Raw genomic sequence first — 27,500 nt, forward strand, 5'->3', positions numbered from 1 at the left:
TTGGAGTGTTTTTGTCCACTAACGCTTCCTTAGCCTTTCTCCTCTTTGTTTATTGTTTTACTTATCCTCGTGTGTGTTATTGTGGGCAACTCGCTTTTCTGAGAATGGACAACTTATTCTCAACTTTTAAATTCTCACTTTGGTGGAAATTGGCGATATTTTTATCGGTTTAAAGATATGAGGAACATTTATTTCCTTATTACATTTCGTCCTACTGAGAGAGAGAGAGAGAGAGAGAGAGAGAGAGAGAGAGAGAATATTTTCCAGACTAGGAAATTCTCAGTTCTTTTGCAATAGAGGCAACATTTTACAAGTTGTTTTCTTCCAAAAGGCGACTGAGAGTCGTCATGGCCGAAAAACATTCTATGGTCTGAAAGCGAAACCAAGAATCATGAAAGCGTCTCTTGATTTCAAAGTCAGGGTTTGTTGATGCTCTTTTAGTTCGCTGAACGCTACACGGAATCAGTTTTCTTAATGAAAGTGGTTGATTGATTTAAATGATAAATTGATGACTCTGCAACAGTTGTTATCGACTCCATTTCAAAGCTCTATACGTTGAGCTCGAAGAGAAAAACGATAACAAGCAGATTTCAAAACAAAAGAAAAAACCTTTATTGTTGCTGAAAGTTCTTCGTTACGAAAAGGGAAATAACAATATTCCAAGAAAACCGGACATCGGGAGAGGCCTGTGATACAGACGTAGAACTTTCAAAATCTGTATTAGTGTACGTTAATGAGATATACTATTTCCATGTAATAACTTTACGTTTTCTGTTTCCGGTTTTATCCGGATTGTTTCATTGTTAAAAACAATTTGTCGCGCTGCTCTTCCGCCATTTGCTTATTTCGTCCAAATGAAGACTTACCCTACAACAGGAAGTGAAGAAATCACCACCTTCGTCTGTCATCTGATATTTATCCATTTGTATTATATTGTTTTTCCAAGCTTCTGACTCCTCTCAAATTATTTTACGAAAAATGGCAGTGACATAGATCTTGATTTTTGTTTTGTGCCTTATGTTCGACCACAGCGGAAAAACATTTAAGATTTATCAAGGGAGATTATACAGCACTAATATGTCAAGGATTCTAAAGGTCACGTGGTCATTAGTAGTTTTTTGTAAAAGAAGCTATTGAGATGGTTTTTTCTGTCCACCCTCCGATCATCAAACATACCAAATTGTAGCTCTCAGTAGTTTTTATTCTATTCAAGGTAAAGGTTACCCACGAGCGTACGTCTGGTACCGCTATAGGTGCCAACAATACAGGTCATCACCGGGCCGTGGCTGAGAATTTCATGTAGCATTATACGTTTTATTTTTATTTTTATTTTTATTTTATTTTATTTTTTTTTTTTTTTTTTTTTTTTTTTTGTGTATGGGGGCGTGTCACGGCCTCTGTTAACTGCTGTTTAGAGTATCTGCCGTCCTGATTGTTGGATATTTATCGTAATTTCTCAGTTTTGCTTCTTTTCTGTATTCTCACTTAGAGACACACGTGTCCGTAATCGTCATCATCAGTAGCTACTCATTCCTACATGTCTGCTTGAGATGCTTAGAGACCTCGTGTCCTGTAAAGATTCATAGGCTCTGGACTTAGATATAAACCATGGGTGAAACGAAAAAGTCACGGCCAATGTATGCTAAGCCTTGACTACTATTGAAACCCCATGTATGTCTTCAGATGAATGGAATATCTTTTGTTGTCACAGTAGCCGGTTTGACTGTGTGTTTGTGAATGAGTATTATAAATGTGTATACTCTTTTTTTTTTTTTTCATCTGTCCATCCGCCTGTGGTGTTTTCGTATGGTAACACTGCGTCCGGGGCTTTAAATAGTTACGCTGTATGTAAGTTTTAGGTAAATAAAAGGATATCTGGATGTACATTTGCAACTGAAAAGTGTTTTAATAATTTACTGTATGCGAATTACATCGTTAATATTCGAAATAGGATATTGTTATTATTGTTGAATGTAAGCTGAATGTAAGTATCTAAAGCCCGGGACGCAGTGTTACCATACAAAACACCACAGGCGGGTGGACAGATGGAAAAAAACCGAGTATAGTAATTGTTGACTTTCAGATATGCAACAGTGTAGCGGTGAAGCGCCATCATTGTGTGTTAATGTGCACAAAGGTTATTCATTCTTTGGTGAGATTTATTTTTTCCCTTTGTCTTTTTCTCTGGTTTTTCGTCGTCAGTTCCCATGTGCGTATTTTCCTTTCTCTTTTTGGGGTGGGGTCGGTCTGCCTTGTGGAATTTTACTGGTTGAGTTAGGAGTCTTTTGCCCTCATACGAACTCGCTCAAATCAAATGATATTGGAGGCAGAAGACCCTCAATTGTGACCATAATGCAAGGGTCAAAGGTTAACACTACAAATAGAGGCTTCCGTAAGCGTGGTCAACTCCATCTTTGATCAGAAATAACTGTCACGGGGAAAAAATTAGAGGCAATTTTTACCCTGATGCCAGTAAAAAAAAATTTCTTTAAAAAGTGAGGTTATTCCTTCTGTTTCGATAACAAACCTAACAATAGTGATGAGAGGGTTTGGCGTCCACAAACTTCCGCCAAGGCTGAGCAATAAACCCCTTTAATTAATCCCGCCTCCAACAAAACAAAAGGCCCCAAAGCCAGAAATGAATTTCTCTCAAAACTTGTCGGTAGCTGCCAATAATATAAATAACCTTTTGTAAAATGATCGTGAAAATCGAGACGTATTTCTGATAACCCTCAGGTAAACAGGCAAAAACATAACCTCCTTAACTTCGCTGTTGTTGGAATCAATGGGACATTTCATTATGAGTGTCTCCTGGAAAGGCGCTGGGACATGAGGAATGACGTCACTGGTGTTTTTAAATGTGAATATTTGACTCTCTGACGTTGCTTTCTTCACGTTTGAAAATTGGACAAATATTCAATGTTAACAGTCATAGGAGGTTGAGTTAAAATCCTGTTATTTGAATATTATTTCAATATTTTCACTTAAAGAAAAACTTACATAATATATCTTTTTAAAAATTTAGTACTTACAGTATCTAAGTCCCATATAAAAAAAATGGCAAGGAAAATAATTTATAAGCAAGACTACTTTCGTAGGGGCAAAGTGGACGGCCATTATCATCAACACTCGCTTAACGAGGGCAAACTGCGATCACTTCCTCCTCAAGGCGATGGATGTGTTCGCCTGCTTCTGGTCATTACCAGTAATTGCTAACAGCAGCCGATATGACCTTCGGAAGTCTAGATATCGGTCGCAGTATCGCGTTGCAGACTGTTGGGAAACTTTTCGTGACGAGAGGAGAAGGGATGTTAGGAAAAACGTTGTTGGGTCCACGATTATTTCGATTCCTTTATTGTATTACTATTATTCAAATAGTGTAGCCAGATCAGAGTGTAAGATTACGTATGTCAGTGGTATTGCTAAAGCAGTGAAAACACTGTATTCATTCATAAGTTTGTTGTCAATTTTATGTTTATGAAACAAGATTTGAAAGGAAATGAAAATTCCAATAAATTCACAGAGTTATTTTGGTTCGTTTTCATTTTATGTTGTTGGTTGTGTTAAGCCGATGAATAAGGCGACATTCATGTCATGATGTTTTTTTTTTTTCATAACTTTCGTTGGAGGAAAGACAAAAGAAAGCGTTAGTTTCATTCCAGTCCGCTATTTTTCAGTGCAATAAATGAGACAGCGAGGAATTCGTATTAGCTCATCATAATATTTTAACCTTGACATTTGAGAAAAAAGATTATTAAAACTTTCCTAATTCATATGGATTACTTTACATATATTAAAAACTCTGTTAAAACAGCGAAAAACATTATGACTTGAATTATGATGCCGGAAGTGAAGAAATTTGTTAGTGTTGAGAAAATAATTTATCGCGTATGCCTTTTAGTGGATATGTAAACGGTCGGATTGGATTAACCTTAATGAAATACTTCATTTTCATCACACTCTTCCTGTCGGCTATCTACTTATATATATATATAGATATATAGATATATATATATATATATATATATATATATATATATATATCATTCGAGCTACAAATGTCCTTTAATATCTAATTCGCTCTACCTCGGAATTGATATATTTTCATATATGTACCGAGGGGGAATTTTTTAGTCGATAATAATTTCGTACCCCCATGGGATCGAACCACCGTCCAGTTGGACGGGGAACGAAATCAGGATCGGACAGTGACGCTACCGAAACGGCTATCAGAGAGGCTAAAGGTTTATATCGATTCTGACCATTACAAATCAACGCCGATCTCGTTGTATTTGTAATTAGAATCGATATGAAACCCCATCCACCATGCTAGCCGATTCATATATATATATATATATATATATATATATATATATATATATATATATATATAAATATAAAGGACTTATAGCTTATTTTAAAAGATTAAGACATTTTTGTGTGTATTCAGTGTTTCAAGAACGTTATTAATGGGGTCCTGTTATTATAGTATATATATAAAATATATATATATATATATATATATATATATATATATATATATATATATATGAAATAGTTCACTTCTTAGTATTCAATCATCATATTGCGGCTGTAGGTATATGTTTCTTAATTAAAAATTATCAGTGTCCATCTTGCAATTGTTACTTGATATTGCTGATCCGGAATTGAAAGATATAATCGAAATAAAAAGTCTGGAAAGAAATTTCCTTTCTCATACATGAGAATCGCTCCCATTCAAAAGAAAAAAAAGTTTTTCATTTTTCGTAAGAGGCTTCTCTATTGCATCAGTTCTTCGCTTGACTTAATCCGGTTCACAAAAGTTTAGAGAGAAAAAACTGTACTGAGGAGATGAAAGTTTTGGAGAAGGGGAAGTGGGCTTCAATGCCGATTTTAGGACACGGATGGTTTGAGAGATCAAATCCTGTGTTGGCCGTGGGAGTGCTTGGCCTCTTTTCAGTTTATTAGATCTCCTCACTATACGAGAAGAAGAGGAGGAAGAGGAAGACGAAGAATATCTTGTTGTTTTAAGAGCGTGGGAGGAGTGAGAGAGAGCTTGGCATCATAGCTAAAATGTTGACGTTTCACGAGAAGGAAAACAATGCATTGACTTGCGAGAAGGAAATCTTGTAAGAATTAGATCTTACATTATACGACACGAACTTTAGCCATTCTAGTTCCTCGTTGGATATGTGGTTACGTGCTCGCCTACCATTCTGATGGGTCCAGGTTTGGTTCTTGCTCCCAATGCGGAATCAGAGGATTTATTTCTGGTGATAGAAATTCATTTAGAAATTCATTTCTCGATGCGGTTCGGATCCCACAATAAGCTGTAGGTCCCGTTGCTAAGTCACCAATTGGTTCCTAGCCACGTAGAAATATCCGAACCTTGGGGCCAGCCCTAGGAGAGCTGTGAATCAGCTCAGTGGTCTGGTTAAACCAACATAGTATACTTACCTTTTTACGAGAAGAGGGAGCAGTGACATCTTGACCTTGCTTCAGAAGATATTATCATCCAAACAGAATGGAAAAGATTTATGTTGTGAGAAAAGACGAAGAAAAATAAGAAAGCTCAAAGATTTAATTTTTTTGTTTGGGATTCGAATGTATAAGATGAAGCCGTGAAGTGAAGAGCCAGATCACTTAGGGACTAAAGACTCTCCTTAGATAAAATGGCTGGAATAGCGGACATTTAATTGAGTGGTCGTTAAGACAGTGTCGCAGAAAATACCACCGAGATTAGTTACTGGAGCTTAAAAGGGATTTAAGTCAGATCTCACATGTAATCACGTTTCCAATATATATATATATATATATATATATATATATATATATATATATATATATATAGTAGTATATATATTATAGTGTATATATACATATATATATACATATATATACTATACACATATATATCATACATATATAGAGGAGATACTAAAGGGTGTTATGCATCCCATGGGCATGAAACTACACCAAATATGTAGTTTTGAACTCTTCTCCATTCCCACTTTCCTCCTTCCATTTTGTCGTATTTCATGATTTATTTATTATTTATATATATATATATTATATATATATATATATATATATATATATATATATATATATATATTGTGACGAAGTGCCAAGTATCTGATTACTACGCTTACCAATCAGGAAATTGTTACCTCACAACAGCCAGACACCTGAACCTTCGTCATAGATAAAATACAACTGAATTCTCTTAAGGCAACAGTGATCCCTTAAAAGCTTATAAATTGGACTAAGTTCATTAAAACAAGTGTAAGGTAATCTTATATGTAATTAAATTAATTAAAGGGCATCACTCCATCAACAACTTTTAAAAGTCGTAAGTATCTCCCTGGTTCTAACTCACTTCAACAAAGCTGAAGGAAAACATCTCAATTACCACTATATTTCTACCTAAGCAAAATTAAATATACTGGTAAAAAAAAAAAACACTTATAAAACTTTTAAATACAAAACTTTATTATTAAAATCAAAATTTATAAGTGAAATTCACAATCTCAGGGAAATATACTAATACTTGAAAACAACGCAAAGTTTAATTAATTTTTGAATTAATTATTAAGTAAAATTAAGTCAAAATTAATTTACCACAAAAATCAAGAAATGAAACTATTCAAGTAAAATTTAAAGTGTTAAGTAACAATTAAAATTTGAAAATTAAGTCACAAGTCTAATACAACTATAAAACTTGAGAAGAATTCTGAGTAAATGCAAAGTAATTCACAACTGTTAAGCTCAACTAAATAAGCAATGATTAGTTAATGAAAACAATTAAGTTAATCAAACAAATTGTGAATGCAAAGCAAAACACACAATGTATAAGAATATTAAATTCACCACCAAAATGTGAAAAATAAGAAATGGTAACAGAATAAAAAAGAACACTTCAAAAGAATTAAACACAGAACATAAAAATTTGCTAAGTGTAAAAAATGAAATAGTTTCACCAAACCACTGTAAATATGTTTTTAAGCTGCAGCTTAAAACTTGTATTAACCATTACCTTGATATACCAATTATGCTACTGCTGCAGCTCCAAAATTCACTATATTATTCCAATAATTCACCATAGTATTCCAAAAAGGCTCCGTTACACACTTGTACATCGTCTGCTCAGATTCCACAAATAAACATTAATAATTAAATCAATCCAAAACTTATGAGTGACCAACCACTAAGTATAAAATCTTTACGTTAATGTACAATCAAAATTCTCTCATTTGGGGAGAGAGAGAGATAGAGCGGCTTCAGCGGGCTCTTCTTTGCAAAGCAAGAGTAAGTCTCAGAATGACATAATTCCTCTCTCTTCATATGGAAACTGGTCAAGATATCTCGGCCTCCAAAATGGTTGGGCAAAAATTTGAGAACGAGACAGCTATTATCTGAAAAATCCTCTTTCAAAACAATAGAGAGAAAGTGGGATTAGCGCTTCAGTGGTTTGATCGGTATGGTCTTCACCTACCACCTTTGTGGCCGCGAGTTCGATTATTAGGTATTCCAATGAGGTGTGAGAGATGTGTATTTCTGGTGAAAGAAGTTCACTATCGGCGTGGTTTGGAAGTCACATAAAGCTGTTGGTCCCGTAGCTGAATAACCACTGGTTCCATGCAACGTAAAAACCCCATACAAACAAACAATCATAAATAACATTTATAATTACATGATTCAAGACAATAAAAATCTCTTAAAATAAAAGATATGTTATAGAATTTTTTCGAATGAAATAAATGTCGTCATATGAAAGGTACTTAGCAGCCAACAAATTCTCTTTTGTCAAATCGAGAAATATAAGAATTAATTTTTCAGTAATACTAAGTAGTTAAATAACAAAAGAATCTATATTTTCTTAAATGAAATGAACGGTATCATAAGCAAAACTACTAGAAGCTTCTAATATAACGTAACTTTACAGGAAAATGTTGAAATCTTCACGTGGTTTCTCGACAAAGACACACTAACTTTTAAATACATTGTGCAAAATCTGAACACACATTATAATAACATATTAATCCTAAGCAAACTAATATGGAATTTGAACATATTGCTAACACACACATACATACACACACACACACAAACATGCTATAATAAATATATATAAATATATATAATATAATATATATATATATATATATATGTGTGTGTGGTGTGTGGTGGTCGTGTTCAGTGGGTAGATGTGGGTCTGCGTGTTTTGTGTTATGTATGTATATATTTTTTTATATATCTATATAGATATATATATATTAATTATATTATATATATATATAATACATATATATTATATATATATACACATATATATCATATATATGATATATATATTATATATACCATATATATATATATATACATATATATATATATATATATATATATATACACCATCAATATATATATATATATATCAATATATCTATATATATATTATATATATATAATATGAATATATATATATATATATATATATTATAAAACCCACTTTAGAAGGTGAGGGAAAACCAGGACTTTGAACAAGTACTTTCATAGTTTATTCTACATATTCAAGTTTATATATAGTGTGTGTATATGATATATATATATATATATATATATATATATATATATATATATATATATATATATATATATGTAGTGAGAGAGAGAGAGAGACCATCTGAATTTTTTCTGTTTATATCAGATACGTACGCAATTGTAATAACGACAATTCCCTGTCAACTAGCAGTTAAGAGGGCATTGTGGTTATGACACGCTATATATATTCAGAGAAAGACGAACGAAAATCACACATCACTAGGCTGTCTTTTTTTATTTGGCCAACGTTTCGTAATTCTGTACAGGATTACGAATCGTTGCCAAATAAAAGAAAATAAATAAATAAAGACAGCCTAGTGATGTGTGGCTTTTCGTCTGTCTTCCTCTAAATATGTTACCTGGAGTATTTCCCTGTAACCTGTATCACTAATAACATATATATATATATATATATATATATATATATATATATATATATATAATGTGTGTGTGTATATGTGTATATATATATATATATATATATATATATATATATATATATATATATATATATACACGTGTGTATGTGCGTGTAATCACACATACACGAACGTGCGTGCATCTTTTGGAATTACTCAGCTATTGAATTTTAGATTCATAATTTTTTTTCACCGGTGTCAGAAGTAATAAAGATGAAAGCCTAAAAATCCTCTGATGTAGCTTTTTGAAAATGTTCTTCGTTGAGAAGGAAATGATGTCTCTTTCTAAAGTTTAGGTTTTTCTCTCTTGGCCATTACAACTTCGCCTGTTTGACTATATCGTATCTCTCAGCGTGAGAGGTTTGGTTTCAATCAGTTAAGTGACAGGCAATGGTTCCCTTTTTTTTCTAATGAGCCTTTTCAGAGGTTTAGCCATAAGAATTGCAGTCTTCCAAACTTTGACTTTTTTTATCTGGAGTTTATATTTTTGAACCCTCGGTTCATTCACTGTCATAGCGCTGGTCATAATGAATTTTAACCTTTAAACTTTATATTGAGTGTGGTCGTCATCTTAAACTGTCAATTTAATCTCTCGTAACCTTCTCTCTTTGTGATCACGACCTGTTCGCCTTTTCTGGCTGGAATGGTCAGCTAATCTTCCTTTTTCCAAGTGACTAGGTTCGCTTCTGAATCTCCTCTGTACGTCTTTGTGGTTTCTTTCGTAACTGGAATTCTGATTATACCTTTCAAGGAGACGCTCAAACCACATTTAGTGTCCAACCTAACTTCGACATAAACTGAACCGCCTGCAGTCAACTCCCGATGGATCCGTGGATCTTCGACTGACCGTAGTAGATGAAGATTGAAGTCGCTGTTCCCAGCAAAAGTAATGAATGACTTTTTCTGGGCAGTATGAAACCGAGATACTTCAACAGAACTTGGATTCTGGCAGCAGAAAGGCACACTGGCTTTTAAGATGCTGACTCTCAAAGACGATATCAGGCGATCCCTTCTGAAATACGTTTTTTGGACGATGAGGGCCATCGCTGTTACCGCCACTTGAGTCATTCGTCTGCAGGATCATGGTTCCAAGAGACTGCTGACATCCGAACGTATAAGAGAACAGTTTTCTCAAATTGGAAGTAAACAAGTATAAAATGCGCCGATATTTCTTCGGCGCAATCGAGTTTTCACTTCTTTAGCATCATAGATAACCCCTTTATGTGGGTAGTGCCGCCAGTGCATCTCACGCCCAGGGCACTAGGCATTACCTATGGTTAATTGCAGCATCCCTTCTGCCCCTAGCTGCAACCCCTTTCATTCCTTTTACTATACCTCAGTTCGCATTCTCTTTCTTCCACCTTAATTTCCAAACTCTTCTAACCATGGTTTCATAGTGCAACTGCGAGGTTTCCCCCCTGTTACGTCTTTGTAACCTTTCTCTCAATTTTCCTTTCAGCGCTGAAAGACCTTGTAAGTCCCAGCGCTTGACCTTCGGTCTAAATTGTATATTCTATTGTATTCTCTACCATAGAGTATGGAAATCTAATATTCAATGTATTATATAGTAGAACTGTTCGAGATAAAATTGCCAAAGAATGAGTTATTTTAACAACTGTACTAACAACAGAAGTCATAACAACAAGAAAGTTGAAAGAACCCATAAAGTGGAGTGAAGAATCCGGAAGTGGATGCCTGAGTGTTGACATGGTGGAGGCGCTGGAGCACAATACAAAACAGGAGAAGCCCTTCAGGGCAACCCATCAACTCCGGAAGGAAAGTAATGATGGCTTTGAAAAGGAATCTTTAGACAGAAAGGATCAAGAAACTCCGATAAAGAGAACTCTCTTATTAGCCTGTCCTGAGTGTTCCCTTAAGTCAAAGTCCTCACACTTAAGATTATGGAACCTGGAAGTGAGACCATGGTTATATGGTCACCATCTGGTGTAGGGCAAATATGTGTAGCATGTAAAATGACTGCTACCCAGTATGAACTACACAGGTACACCTATCAATTAAGCAAAACGTAATTGAAGGACACGAATACTTGGCGCTCGCGTATACCCACAAAAAATGAATGTCCTCCATTTATGTGACTTTAACCTTAGCCCTTGATAACCGAGAATTAAATTATATGTCTTGTATGTGACATGTGGCAGAGCTTTGAACTTAGAATACCCTAGTGATCCCAAACAGAAGGGACCCAGTTCACCATTTGAACTTAGAATACCCTAAGTTGAAATCCGCAACCTTAGAAGGGAACCCAGTTCCCAGTTTGAACTTAAACCCACCCTAAAATACCAAACAGGGAAGGGGACCCAAGTTCACCATTTTGAAACTTTTAGAATCAAGAACCCTTATAGTTGATCCCCTATAACAACAGAAGGGAACCCAGTTCACCATTTGAACTTATGAATATCCTTCTTAGTGGATACCCAAAACAGAAAAGGGAACGCCCAGTTTCACCATTTGAAACTTAGAAAATACCACCCTACCGTGATCCCAAACCAGAAGGGGACCTCCTCAGTTCAACCATTTGAACTTAGAATACCCTAGTGATCCCAAACAGAAGGGACCCAGTTCACCATTTGAACTTAGAATACCCTAGTGATCCCAAACAGAAGGGACCCAGTTCACCATTTGAACTTAGAACCCTACATTTGACCCTAGAACAGAATCCCACCAAGGGACCCATCACCAATTTGTAGAATTTCCTATGATCCCAAACAGAAGGGACCCAGTTCACCATTTGAACTTAGAATACCCTAGTGATCCCAAACAGAAGGGACCCAGTTCACCAGCCTTTAGAAGTGTATTTGAACATGCCCTTATTTTCACTTGCATCTCACTTCAAGACTCCTCAACCGACAGAAGTGTGTGACCCTAGAAATTGTGGAGATCCAATATAATTTCCCATTCCACATAGAGATGCTGCACACTTCCATTATTTAAAGTCCTTTTCATCACAGGTAAGTATAATTTCCCATTCCACATAGAGATGCTGCACACTTCCATTATTTAAAGTCCTTTTCATCACAGGTAAGAATTTCCATTTCAAAGACATTATACCCACTGATGCACTATGTTCTCTACGGAGGATCTCGTATCGTGTGATGGAATTGATTTAGTCATAAGCAATATGTATATTTCTTTTGCAACCAAGATAGCTCCTGAGTGACTCTCCTTTTTCTTGTGTTCTTCATGTTTCCTTAAGGTTTCCGCGAGTAAGGGTTTAAAAGATGATGGAAGGTAATGAGTAACATCCAGTTATGATAAGAGGACGCCGTGCTTCTGTTAAAGAAAATCACCTTCTATCGGTATATGAAGGCTAAGGGGGTGGGAGAAACCGTTCCTTTTGTGCAGTTATTAGATGGTAGAAGTGCTATAAGACTATTAAGGGCGTAACGTGGCTTTATTACTGGAAAGGTGTATAGATTTTGTTCGTTCTCTTAGGCTAGCCAGCCTTTGTGCTAGCACGGGCTCTTGGTAAAACAGGGGAACGGGTTGTTTTGGTCATGTGTTCCTTATGAAACACAGGCTGGCAGTTTCACTAAAAGAAAACTATTGAGATGGCTTTGTCTGTCCGTCCGCACCTTTTCTAGCCGCCCTCAGATCTTAAAAGCAACTGAGGTTAGAGGGCTGCAAATTAGTAGGTTGATCATCCACTCTCCAATCATCAAACATTCCAAATTGCAGCCCTCTAGCCTTAGTAGTTTTTATTTAATATAAGGTTAAACCTAGCCATGATCGTGCGTTTGGCAACGCTATGGGACAGGCCACCCCCGGTCTGTGGCTGAAATTTTCACGGGCCGCCACGGCTCTTACAGCATTAAACGCTGTACAGAAAATTCGATTGCACCTCACTTTTGACTTGGTTTTTCTTGTCGCTGAGAGAGACGCTTCCACTCAGCAGCGGACTGAACAACTCATGCCAACTGTTGTTGTCCGTGAATTGTGCCAAGGCAGACGTGCCACTGCCAGTGGTGTGATGGTCGTTGGCCCAGGGGCTCAGTGATTTTCAGTTGGTTCTACAGAGGCAACCAAATGGCACGCGATCTGTGTGACATAAATACTCGATGGAGCCATTTATGATTGTTTACAGTGATCACTCCGTTTTCAGGGGAATAGATATTCAAATTCCACCTGCACGAACAGTTACCCCGTAGGGGAGTAGTGTCGAGCATCTCATGAGTTGGACTGCAAGCATTACTCAAGGTTCTTTGCAGTGTCCCTTCGATCCCTAGCTGCAACCGCATCTGTTCCTTTTACTGGATGTCCGCTCATATTCTCTCTCTTCCATCTTACTTTCCATCCTCTCGCAACAATTGATTCATGGTGCAACTTCGAGGTTTTCCTCCTGTTACACCTTGAAGACATTTATAATTTCAATTTCCGTTTCAGTGTGGAATGACCTTCTAGATCCTAGTGTTTGGCCTTTGGCTATATATGCTACACGAAAATTTATGCAGTGTGACTAAATATGCAAAGAAACATAACTTCCATGGGACCTACTCACGGACGAAAGTATACTAGTACCAAGGAATACTTAAGGAAGGTTTTAATAAATAGCTGGTAGTTGCCTGCCAACTGAATATTCTGTTGATGTTGATTTTGTTGCCGCCTTTCTCTATTGTTACGTTTACTTTTATTTTGACAAAATTATCGTTCCTATTTGAATATAGGCTATACATATTTTTATTATTGTATAGATAGATAGATAGATAGATAGATAGATAGATAGATAGATAGATAGATAGATAGATAGATAGATAGATAAATATGATAGATATTGACCGATAGATATTTTATTGACCATTCTCCACAGAAACATCAAATACAATATTATGAAATTACACAACGGTCCAAATGCATAAACTCATTTCAACAAGTTACATTTCCTAGAAAGGAAAAAGAAAATTAAAAAAGAACTGTATTCAAAACAAATGGCAACAATAATTAATATTAATTTTTTAAATAACACAGAGAGCTGTTTTAGAATATCCAATTCTATATCACATAGCAACAATAATATACAATAGACTAATAAACATCACACATTCAGATTAGACTGGAAATGCGTTAAAATTGTAACACAAAATGAAGTCAGCTGGGCGAGGCACTAATGAGAGAGTTTGCATCTTATTTATTTGAAAAACCTTCAAATTAAGCTTGCGAATATGACAAACATTTTAGCATAGTATGATCTTTCTACCATCAAGTCGCTCACTGATGAGATATCAAATTGGGTCCGAATCCTGGTAGGTCCTGGGGCATGCTTCGATTACTTGTTGCTCAGTTTGTATTTGGCACACACACACAACCTCTCCTCTACAGGTAACCGGCCCCTCCCTCTTCTGTTCCAACGGCCAACCTCAATAGCAAGAAGAATAGGAACTCAGTCTAATCTTGTCCACTCAATTTTCTCCAACTCATTTACATTGGTTTTTGTACTATAAATGTCATGAACGTTAAATTCTGAATTGATATTTTTATAGAAAGTTAATCTACCTGAGTTTGAGGTAGTTACTTCATGTTTCAATCCTTTGCAGATGGTTTACATTACATCGTCAATATCATTATCTAACAAGTCTCCTGATACAAACGTGAAGGTAGGGTTATTTAAATTCTTCCAAACCAAAATTAGATGGTTTAATTACATGGCCCAAGCGGAGTATCGGTCACGTCCCATTGTACCACGCTCCACCACCCAAACGCTTTTTAGCGGAAAAACTCTCTGCTTTGACCTGACCATGCTTTGAACGAAAAGTCAAAACAAGACCAAGTTCGACTAAGCAAAGAAGATTTTGTAGTGGTTTTGAACTTCACAACTTAAACAGTTAAAGTTGTTTTATGCACCATAAATAATAATTTCTTTTTCCATGGGTCTCCAAATCACCGTTAATCCAGATTCATTTTTCCATACATTAATTGCTGGGTACAACAAAAGCCTGAATGAAAAACCCTTTTTCTTTAATGTAGAAAAAGGACAAAGGCAACAAAGCATTATTTTTATTTAAGAATGAAATAAATTTTTAACTTAAAACATGACCAAACATTCTCGTTTGCTTGCTGCTTCTTGCTTTCACTGGATGATGATATAGAGCCACTCAGCGAGTAAGAAAAATAACCATCCTAAATATAACATAATTGTGCTCGTTCAGGGATCACAAACAAAGACTCCCTAACACCAATGGCTCCGTTTATCGCGTCAATTGGCCTATTTATCATTTCACGTCAAACAGATTTAGTCTTACTTCACTATTTAATTTTCATTCCATGAGTAGCTAACAAACTGATTGAGTAAATTTAATTTAACCTTTTTTCCACAATCATACCTACGGCCTGTTGTTTTTTTGAAAGGAATATCGTGTCACATCCATAAGGACAAGGATGTGTAACCAAAACCCAAAAACCCAAAATCCTATCAACACCGAACAATTATTTTTAATTAATTTCTTATAAAGATCGGTTCCTACCAAAATTGACAAACAATAGACATGAGGATTGGGTGACCCCACCTGGGCAGGAACGACCAATTGTCCGAAAGCAATATTAGAACGTTGCTGCCCAACAAATAACTACGTTTGGTTTTTTAATTTTGATACATAAAATAAGGTGCATTACTTATTCACACAGGATCGCCACAACCCTAGTCATTTTCAAACATCAAAAAATAAAGTACGGCCTTGGTACTGCACTCTGTCGTAAGAAGCTTGGTTGGGACAAATCCAATAAATGTCCACAAAAAGTTTGGAATTTTGTCCTCTTTGCCGAAGGTCAATCAAACAAGTCGTTAAAAGATATGATGATCCTCCAAACAACCCCACCCCTTCCCCTGCGACTGCGACCACCGCCTGCCTCACCCTGCCCCATGCACGGAGTAAACCAAAGCAAAGAGCAGTCCTGGGCACACAGGGAACAGAACTGATCATACAATTTAGCTATTTGAGCTTTATCAGAATCCCTTATTTACCTGCCCGATAATTTTTTAACCAATAACCTTGAACCACGTGTGTTTAACAGACAGTAAAACCAACTTTGCATTAATCCAGCGATTACTAGGAATACAATGAGGAACAATAAAACAATATCTTGTTACAAACCAAGGCTACTTATACTACAAAAATCCAAGGACACAGGTAACAGTTTTTATAACAATCCAGGGGGGCACTCCATGGGTCAGGCTCCCGCTTTCCGCTTTCCCCACTCTTCAAGAACGCTTGATTTGTGATTGTACTTTCAATGGTATGAATAGGATCATCCAATAAATGCGGGTACATATAATATCAGTTTTGTAACGCCTTACAAGATTTCTCAATCGTGATTCCCCGCCCCCGAGTGGTTACCATACAGTTTTGTGTGAAGTCGTTTCAATAAATTCCGGATCTGATGGTGAAGAACGCATTACCAAAGGTCAGTTGAATTGGTATTTAACTCTCCGGCGTACCAACGCCCAATTAATAACACGCCAAATTGTGAAGCACTATCATTCACACCTTAAAAGGCGTGTTCCCACCTATTTGACAAGTAACATTCAACCACCAATGGTGCGGGCCTACCTAACTAAACCGATTTACTTGGCGCACTCGTATAGAATAATAGTACCCAGAGATTACCTTCAAACAAAATTGTCAAAGTACTTCCATCACCAAAAGTAGGTTCTCTATATGTTTCGGCCAACCTCACTGACAAACAAATTCTTTTTCATTCAATTGTTCCTGACATTACTAGGGCGGGAAGTCCACATATTTTATTAGTACCTTTACTTTGCAACACTGCAATGACCAAACGAGCTGAAGACCTGCTCTTTAAAATTTTATATGAGTTTTTAAAATCGGAGGCCAGGGCAGTATAAAGGCTAAAAGGATAAGGATGAGCATATGATTAGAAGGTAATCTCACAAATCCTGGATTATATCGAAACTATTAACAGTTAATTGTACTCATTAGATATCAAACAAGAATCGCTCGACACCCCAGTTGTCCCTGCCTATAATTAAACTCCCTTGAATTGCCTGCAGACGTTTTGAAAGAATTTTCTTACACCAAAAGTATTTCATCCACACAAATCCGAGTAACCATCCTCCCATGTCCATGTAGGGTTTAGGTATCGGCCCATCCGGATACCTGTGCAGGTAAGAATAAGCTATACTCTGTTTTTTTCCATCCCTTGTCCAATTCCGACGCCTGTGGTGTTTTGCAATGGTAACAACTGTTTGGTCCCAACTTTTAGAATTAGTTTAACAAGTTCCAAAAGCTTACATTTTTCAACGATTATATAATTCCCTATTTTGTCTGCCGAATATTAACGGTGTAAATTCCCCGCATACATAATTAAGTAAACAACTTTTTAACCGTTGCCAAATGTACACACCCAGTATTTCGCTTTTATTTACCTAAAACTTACACCATATCGGGGTAACTTGGTTTAAAGCCCGGGACGCATGCCGGGTTACCATAACAAAACACCAACAGTGGCGGGGAGGGTGACAGAATCAAAAAACAGAAGTAAGAGGTAGATTCCCTCTCAACCGGCAAGTCACGGACAACCGCCACCAAACCAAACGTTTTAAATCGCCCATTTCACACAAACAATCCACCTAACGTAACTACTTAACTTTCTCCTGGTACTTTTAACTAAGTAAATGAACATGGTCATAAAATAAAAGGTTGGAATCAGAATGGGGGGACATAACAAAAACCAATAACCACATTCGGCACACAAACTAATTGGTAAGAGCCCACACCTTGATCAACTAATACTTAACTTGTAATCTTCAATCACACCGTAGAAAAACATAAGAAAAGAACTCTAAAAAAAAAAAAAAAAAAAAAAAAACAAACAAAAAAACACACCTACGGATCAAAACACATGCTAGTACCGTCCGCAGGTTGTTCTTTACCATTCCCATTTACGACTAATACAAGATACACTAACCAGGGAAAGAATTAAATTGGGATGACGAGGTTCTTTTTACTTTGATTAAGGCAAATTATATCAATAATCCAATAATAAACTTTCTCTACAAAAGTTTTCTCAATATTGGTCTTAACAACCATTTAACGTTCCATGAGATTATTTTTAAAGATTGTTTCCGTGGGCTACCTTAAAAAGGGTGGGAGGAATTCCATGAACTCAATCACCACAGTCATCTTTATACGTAGCTTTCTCCCTGTAGTCCATCCCTAATTAATTGCACGATACCCATGATTTTCTGGCTTCCCTTCTTTCATCTTCTTTTCTTTTTCGAGGCTTTATGCAGTCTTTTCCATTCCCAATCCTGTTACACAGCTTGGGCGGCGTATCCTTTTTAACAAAACAAAAATCCTTCCTTAGAATGGGTCTATTGGCAGTTGTTTTTAAAGAGCACCCCTTTTGAACTTAATGGCATCCCTTTTCTTGCTCTCGCGAGGCCCCAATGTGGACAAGGATAGGTCCGGGACACGAGTATTATCCTCATTACGAGGTTTTCCCAACGCCTCCTATGACTGAATCAGAATCGATAGTCACCTGAAGAAATGTTCACACAAATATTTTCTTGATCTTAGAATCTTCATCATTCAATCCCCTTCCAGGAGCCTAACCGTTTTTCCATCTGGACCGCCTAACGTAATGGAGTAAATTCCTTCTCCCTCACCCTACGAATCCAATTTCTTTTCCTCCAAAAATAATTGCTGTGCTAATAATTATTTTCTGACATTTGTTACCTTACCTTGTTTCTGTTGCATCTCAGTCAATCTTGGAATTCACAATTTGGCATCAGAAGAAACACACAAACAAGAGACAATTTTCCGCCTCCGCCCGCTAAATCATTCAACCGGATTGTTTGTTAGTTTTCTCATGGTATATCTTCCCAGATCAGCAGCAGTAGAAGTTAAAATAGCTTTCTATCAGTTCAACTTTTATTAATACCTTTCAGCTGCGAACGCATGGTTAGTTTTTTCTTAAGATCATTTAAACGTCCTCAATGATTACAGCAAGGTGGATGTAGGCGTTACCGGTGTATTTGACAGCTGTGGGTTGCTAGGGCCTAGTGCGCATTCGCAAAAATGGAAGTGAACTTGAAAGGGGGATTCTCCACCGTTCAGCCTTTATTTATCTTAAATAAAATTAAACTGAGTCCAACATACACTGAATTCATATTCTGGCCTCGTACATAAGCACCACACATTACAAAGCGTCTTTTAGCACAATCACGTCAGCAGCACTCGATCTAGTTCTCTTGAAATTTTATGAAAATACCCAGCCATTTTCCACAGTGTGTTTATCTACAACCAAGGCTGCCAACATACAAAAAAAATTTTGTATTTATAATCATATGATTATAGTTTCTTTCCAAGGAAGAGGCTCTGGTGGAGAAACGTATTAGCTCCTTGAGCCTGCATGAGCGGAAATTAGGTTCGCCTCAGAAGGTCTTTATGATTCGACTGCATTCACTTTGTTTAGCTTGAAGAGAGAGTAATTTAAGGGCCCCGTACACTGAACGATTGTCTGAACGACTGTCTGAACGATTGTCGTTATCGACCCACACATTATCGTTATCGACCCACACATTATTCATACAGCATGAACGATCTCCCCCTTGATTTCAGTCTGAACAAAGATTTTGTCTCGAGGAGACATGGCATCATCTCTAGAAGAGACGCACGCGATAGCGTTATATCGGCAGACAAACCCATACATTGAACGATCTGTGTATGACAGACTTATTTCGGAAGCCAGCAACCTGGGCATGACAGATTCCCGCTGAGATCGTTCAGACACGAAGCTCTGCCCACTTTTACATCCAGACAAGCTCATACACAGTGTTTTTGCGAACGATACAGACAGTCATTCAGACAATCGTTCTGTGTAAGGGGGCCCTTAAGATTTGGGGGACCATTTTCTGAATGACTTCATAATTTTCACTTACTCGGGGAGTAAGCCTACATACTACTTTGTTGTTATTGTTGTTGAGTGGTAGGAAAGCCTAAAAAGGTCTGAAAAAGGTGTTTGCCGTTATAAGTTAACGATACAGGAATTTTAGGATAGGATATTTATTATTTATTTATGAGATTGAAAATGTGAAAGATAAATAATGTGCATGTCAAACAGTACAGAAAAATTATTTCTAATAAAAGATGGCGCACATGTCTTAATTTTCGTTGCTGAAACAACGTTCTATTTGACCGTAGATTTTAGCACGCGGCACGAGTAAGCTGGAGATCGGACCACGCCTTGTTTATTCTTTATTAAGCCAGTGTGAAATACCACACGTCTTAAAGAGATCATATTTGATTTGAGACAACATTTTATTTATCACAGGAAAGTGGTTTGATGTTTTTTTTCTTTCTTTTTTTTCAGTACAAGTTAGCAACCGCCTATATAGCATTTGTGCACCAGGATTTGTTTATATTCATGATGTTATTTGAGTATTTATTTTTTATAAAAAATTAGTTTGTCCTCAATGTGCGTCGTGTTTTTGAAAAGACGAAAGTATATGAAAAGACGAAAATGTATGTATGATTTCGACATTTTTCAGACAGTATATCAAACATAAATTCATAAATTTAGAATATTCATGTATGAGCTGACGTCCAAACATTCGATCACCTCCCCAGAGCCAACAATGGGGGTGGAAAGTTCTTATATCCTCGGAAGCAATCTGACAGAAGTGAAGATCTGGGTAATTATAGCGTGAACTTATAATTACCAAGGATTAACGATGCGAGTTGTTCAGGCACTTCCAGATAATGGCCTTTAGAGCTGTTGCCCGTAATTGCTGATAGGGACAGAAGGTATTACTATAATTTCGGTCATATTCAACACTGCTTTATTATATCTATATTCAAGAGTTTTTTTGTTCGTTAAAAATGTACGGCCATTAAAGCAAATTGGCGATTAATATAGAAAAATGTGCGTGTCAGGCGCCCAGTTTTCTTTTTTAAGCTATTCTTTTATTTTTTAAATTCTCTCTCTCTCTCTCTCTCTCTCTCTCTCTCTCTCTCTCTCTCTCTCTCTCTCTTTTAGGTCCCGTTGCTAAGTAACCAATTGGTTCCTAGCCATATAAAAATATCTAATCCTTCGGGCCAGCCCTAGGAGAGCTGTTAATCAGCTTAGTGGTCTGGTAAAACTGAGATATACTTAACTTTACAAGTGCGCGCGTGCGCGCACCCACACACAACACACACACACACACACACACACATAATATATATATATATATATACTATATATATATATATGTTATAAAATCTTGAATGCAGGTAATTTCCTGGTTATATACATTCTCTATTTAGGTTTCTTGTTTTAGAGCAGCACAAGCGTATCTTCTGAAATTTGTCCCAGAGGTTAGCATTGGTCATTTTTTTCAAGGTATTTCTTAACTTTCCAATTCCGGAGATGCAGTTCACCATCTGGCAATGACATTTCCAGTCCTTATGGCCAGGGTTAATTGTCTGTTTTTGTCATCGTTAGGTTAAGGCAGCTTTATGTAAGCTGTGTCTCTCGCTGGTACAAGCAACCTGTAAAATGGTAAGGGTTAGATAGGGAAGCCTATACATAGAATAAGCAATGTTTAATGAGATGTGCTCATCGTGTATGCTGAACTCTCTCTCTCTCTCTCTCTCTCTCGATGACGAGAGGGTGTGTAGGTCGTTGGTTTGAATAGTGACAGAAGGCTGGGTACTTAATATGCATAGCCCCTGTAAAATTCACAGCCAACGGCGAAGGGATTTCAGCGCCATCTTTCTGGTGACGGCAGTGTTATCGACGATTGTGAATTGACTCTGAAAAGACTGTGCTTTGTAGACGATAAATGAGGCTGCAGCTGAGGCTTACCTAATCCATTTCGGTATGTTAATGAAAACCGCAGTCCCCCCGCAGTCCTTCTGCAGTCTCCTGACGGAGGTATGGTTGTCGGGTGAGAACTGAGACGAGACGAGTCTCGTCAGACATTGTTTTGATGGGTCGTCTGTCAACTTGGTAGACACGTAGCATCTTGGAAATGATTTTCTGCTGACATGTCCTTCCGCGTTTTTGTCTGCACGATCTATCAAGCATGCTTTAACTTTAGTGTATATATATATATATATATATATATATATATATATATATATTATATATATATATGTCTGTGTGTGTGATGTGTGTGTGTGTGTGTGTGTGTGTGTGTAGGGGTGGGCGGGTGGGGGCGTCACCAGTACTGGCTTTTTGAGATACTCTGTGAATAGTTACTTAAGTCCTCGTTTGTGAGCATACATATATACGTGTGTGAGTGTGTGTAACTGGAGGCCCAGGGGGTTTGCCTCCAGCAGATAAGAGGGTCTTAGCAGATGGCATGTTTTGTTAATTCTATTATTCCTCTATTGACGCTAAGCAGTGAAACGTAATTACCTAACAGTTCATTGAAGGATGTACGTATTATGCAAACACATTCTACATTCTGTGATTCGTTATTCCCTGAGATACTTCTGAATATATACAGCACGTGTTCTGGTGATGTCAAGTGTATGTATATATATATATATATATATATAGTATATATATATCATATATATATATATATATATATATACATGTTTATTATACTTGTATACCTACATATAATTTATTAGTATGTATATACATATATACTCACACACAAATACATTTGACATCACCAGAACACATGATGGATATTTTCAGAAGTATCTCAGGGGATCATGAACCACTGGTTAGAAATCCCAACATATTTCACCTTTAGTACGTTGAGATACAGTGAAGAAGACAGCATTCTTAAAGAATTAACGGCGACACCAGTCTGGATTCGTATCTAGAGTTTCATTTCTCCTTATAGTACGTCTAAATATACAATATATATTATTATATATTATATATATATATATATATATATATACATATATAAATTATATATATATATATATTTGTGTGTGTGTGTATCGACACGTATTCATTTATATTACATTAAATAAGTGCATATGTGCGTATGCTTATATATTTGCGTGCGTACCGTTATTGCTAGCGTTTTTAACTCGTAAATCAAAAGTTGCGTTGCAGTAGAAACATAAGGTTTATTTGTCCCCCCCCTTTCCCCCCCCCTTTATCTCTCTCTATCTCTCTCTCTCTCTCTCTCTCTCTCTCTCTCTCTCTCTCTCTCTCTCTCTCTGCGAAACAAGGATAAATATGGCTTTTATAGTTTATCATCGAGTAAATGAAATGTGGTGTTTGCAATCCGTAGAGTTTAATTTTAATACCTATTTATTATAATTGTAAGATATGAAAGCATTTACAGCATACAGGACTGGGGAAGTGCTGTCAGAATTTTCTTTTATGTGTTATATTATTTATAGTGTAAATAGTAATCTCGGCGTCGATGGCAATTATCGTTACGTCAACAAATTACAGAAACAGTAATCACTGAATACCTCCTGCGTTTTTCTCCCCTCCTGGCGGAGGTAATCTTTAGTGCAAAGGACGCTTCTTAGTAATTCCCCCTAATGCCCTTCAAGAGAAGTTTCCATTCGGAGAATTTCCTTTCATACCGGAGGAATACATCTGTGTTTTTTTTTTTTTTTTTTTTTTTTTAGCCCGTTCCGACGCAGATTTTCTCAGTACACAAAGCGAGTACTATAGGGATTGATATTTTCCCTCTGGATTTCATTTGATTTATTGAATGTCAGGATTTGCTTCCTTTCTAGCTCTGGGAAGCCTCCATTACTATTATTAAATCCTTTTCCCCAATACACATATATAAAGTGTGTATATGTATTGATAGTAATGCGGAACGAAAGGAATTTATTTCTGGTGATTAGAAATTCATTTTTCAATATAAAGTATACCAATAAGCTATATGCCCCGTTGCTAGGTAACCAATTGGTTCCTATCCACGTAAATCAAAATCTAATCCATCGGGCCATCCCTGGGAGAGCTGTTACTCAGATCAGTGGTGTAGTTAAACTAAGATGGACTTCCTTCCTTCCCCCTCCTCCCCCTCCCTCCCATTCCTTCCCTCTTCCCCCTCCCCTTCCCTCTTCCCCTTCACCTTTCCGTCCTCCCCTCCCCTCCCCAAATTTTCAACATTAATTGACCCAACCAACGGATCACGGATGGTCTAGTATTTTATGAACTCTTCCCAGATAGATAACAGAAATCTTATGGTCGGCCCAGAGAGAGAGAGAGAGAGAGAGAGAGAGAGAGAGAGAGAGAGAGAGATGAGTAGAGAGAGTGACACACGTTTAGGAAAGCCAAGATTTTTTATACATATTATACTAGGTACCGTCAGCAGAGCTCGTGTGGAAAGTGAATGTATTCTATTGCTCTTTACTTCTGTTTGTGGTGTCAGTGAAATTCCTTTTTATACAAGTGCTTGGATGGCTACAGCTCTGTTTTCATTGACACTGTAAAAAGTGACCGCAGTCGTAAACATTTTAATGAGATGAGCAACCAATTAGTTGCATGAAGTAGAGCCTTACTTTGTCTGTGACCAAAACTACTTTGATCGACTTCTAAAATCCTCTGTTGGTAAGTAAATTCAGTGCATCGAAAGATACGGTGTATTTTCAGTAAGGGTATTTCTAATGAGCAGTGTTACTACAGTACATCTGCCCCTGGAATTATTCGCGTAAACTTAACAACCGAAATCATTAATGAAGGTTTATGAAATGCTGATGCGTCAATAAACTCCACAAACTTTTTTTGCAAATCATTGTTAGACGTAAATTTTGCTTTAGACGACATAGAGAACATTCTTTGTAGACATTCTGTAAATAATGTCGTTTTATTCCTTCATTTTATTTTTACCGGTCTCGCAGTAAACTTCCCATTTACAGCTAAATGAAGTTCATTAATGTGTGTACTATGTAAATTTATAACCTTAGAGTGAGTCCCAGAAAAGTTGGTTCCACAACATGGTGTGTCATCTTTGGCATTTCAAGGACTCTACTGTCTGTTTCATTCCAGGTTTCCAGGAAACCACCTCCCCGCCTGCTCTGTCAATGGTGTTTTCCTTCCATGTGTTCCGCAAGAGTGCCCCGAATGGCAAGGTGTCAGTCTACGTCGGAAGGCGGGACTTCACAGACCACCTCACTCATGTGGAACCAATAGGTGAGTTCTCTCTCTCTCTCTCTCTCTCTCTCTCTCTCTCTCTCTCTCTCTCTCTCTCTCTCATGTATTCTATAGGTCTTTGAAAATCAGAGAAACAGCACAGCAAGGGTTAGAGTGGTTAAAAGACAGTAAAACAGTCAATCTTCTTATCGTAAACTTTATCGTACACAAAATGTTATGTAAAAATATATTGTGATGAAAACTATGATTTCTGCTCAGGTAGTTGACTATGTATCAGTTTATTTAGAATTTTTCGTCAGTAAATATCATAAGGTTTCCCAATATGCTACCCCATGACATCGAGTTCTTTCACCTTAGATACCCTTCCCGTATTGCAGTGTATTATGAATTTCCGCAATTGAATTTTAGCTCCAGAAGGACTTCTTTTCTGTTCGTCAGAATTCACCTCACCGAACTTTAGCCAATGTTTAACGATTTTACTTCCATCAGCCTCACTTGCTGACTTCTTAAGTTTTTTTTATTTTGCAGTGTTTCGGTGATGGACTAATTGCTTAGCTTTCTGTGTAGTTTTCTTATAAATAATCGCGTGTTCTTGACAGGATCAGTGTTATGATACTAGATGACATCTAACGAATTAAGTTATTCTTGTATAGTGTAGTCTTTTATGAATCCGGTTATTTTGACGAATTGTTGAATTGTTGCACTTGAATTTAGTTCTTCGTATTTACTGAACTCACGTTTTCCATTGACTATGACGTAGATATCTGTTCTCGCTTACTCGGGGAGTAAGCCTACAAACTACTTTGTTGTTGATGTTGGGGGTTAGGAAAGGTCTGCGTAGAAGCCCAAAAAAGGTCTGAAAAGGGTGTTTCGCGTTGAGTTAAAGATACATGAATTAAATGATAGGATATGTATGATTTGTTTATTAGAATGAAAATGTAAGAAATAAATAATGTGCATGTTAAACAAATCAGAACAATCACATTCCCTTGATGGGACTTTTGCTACTTTTTCGTCCAATTACGCAGAATATGGTTATCTTTTCTCTATCTCTTAGTCTTCGTAAGGGAATTTCTGTGGTTAACAACTCTCATAAACAATTTAGGCCGAAGGCCAACCGCTGGGACCTGTGAGGTCATTCAGCGCTAATAGGATAATTGAGAGTAAGAGGTTTATAAGGTGCAACAGGAGGAAAACCTCGCAGTTGGAAAGTAAAATGGAAGAAAAAATATAAATAGAGGTAAAGTAAAAGGAATGAAATGGGTTGCAAGTAGGGGCCGAAGGGAAGCTGTGTTGAACCTGAGGTAATGCCTACAGTGCACCGTGGGAATTACAATGACGGCACCAGCCACTACGGGACCTAGTAAGTCATGGTCTTTATCTGCGATTTTATTCCATAGTTGTCTGATAGCAGTTTTTTTTTTTTTAACTTATGATTGTAATTTCATTACTCCTTTTCTTTCCTTCATTTCATGACAGCAGATCCTTTCATTTGAAAGTGAAGTATTCATCGATATTTACCTATCACTATTCACTTATGTATAGCCACGCAGTTGCCCTTAGAGATTGGCAATGGAATGATTTAGAATAATAACATTAAATGAGCCTCTCTTGTCTCTTGTCATAAAACCGTAATTATTCAAGTTTACAATTAAATCTCTCTCATGATTGAATTGTCTTCGTTACCTCGCCATTGGTCAGAATATCGTCAGTCATGTGTCTTCTCACTGAACTTTTTTATGCATATAATTACTTAGATACATCCCCATCTTTCGTTAATTCCTCTTCCACTTGCTAGTCATCAGCCATCTAAATTCGCAGTCTTGAAACCTTAGTCTTTCGTCTTCCATTCAGACTGAATGAGAAAAGCTTTTGTGGTCACTTTTCCATAGCCAATTCCTATTTCAGTGGAAACAGGCGTTCGTCCAATCGCCTTTTGTCATATTATTTCCCCTCGATTTTGATTCGTAGGTTAGCGCGCATTATCGAACAAATAAGCTCTGTACTTCAGTTACCCATTATCCTCTTCTAAACTGGCCGTCTTCAGTTCTGCAAGGAATTCATTTGTAGGCTTCTATGTGTACTATATATACACTGCCTTTCCAAATGCGGAGAGAAGACGCTTTGTATTGCAGTGCCCCATTTCATGAACAACAGAGTAATTATAGGTAACCAGAAGCCCCGTAAGTGGGTAGTGCCGTCAGTGCCCGCATGCACTGTACCTCCTTTTACATGCTCTTCCATTTTACTTTTCACCCTCTCCTAACAATTGATCCATAGTGCAACTGCTTTGAGGTTTTCTTCCTGTTACACCTTTCAGACTTTTGGCTCTCGATTTCCGTTTCAGCGCTGAATGACCTCATTCCTGTATTCATTTCAATGAAATTCATAGGCAACCCAAATGTTCACCTCATGCCGCTTGTGTAGGAAAAC

At 36.9% G+C, this 27,500-nt stretch overlaps 1 protein-coding gene across 3 annotated transcripts in view; it reads left to right on the top strand.

Moving 5' to 3' along the window:
- The window catches only part of LOC135197087 (phosrestin-2-like), a 265,329-nt gene that overhangs the window by 148,595 nt on the left and 89,234 nt on the right, over positions 1 to 27,500 (top strand). For all 3 annotated transcript variants that reach the window (XM_064224042.1, XM_064224043.1, XM_064224044.1), the window contains one exon: positions 24,963 to 25,106. In XM_064224042.1, coding sequence (XP_064080112.1) covers positions 24,963 to 25,106 — 144 coding nt within the window. The remainder of the gene's footprint in view (positions 1 to 24,962; positions 25,107 to 27,500) is intronic.

The sequence above is a fragment of the Macrobrachium nipponense genome, chromosome 18 (assembly GCF_015104395.2).
Source record: "Macrobrachium nipponense isolate FS-2020 chromosome 18, ASM1510439v2, whole genome shotgun sequence".
Classification (NCBI taxonomy): domain Eukaryota; kingdom Metazoa; phylum Arthropoda; class Malacostraca; order Decapoda; family Palaemonidae; genus Macrobrachium; species Macrobrachium nipponense.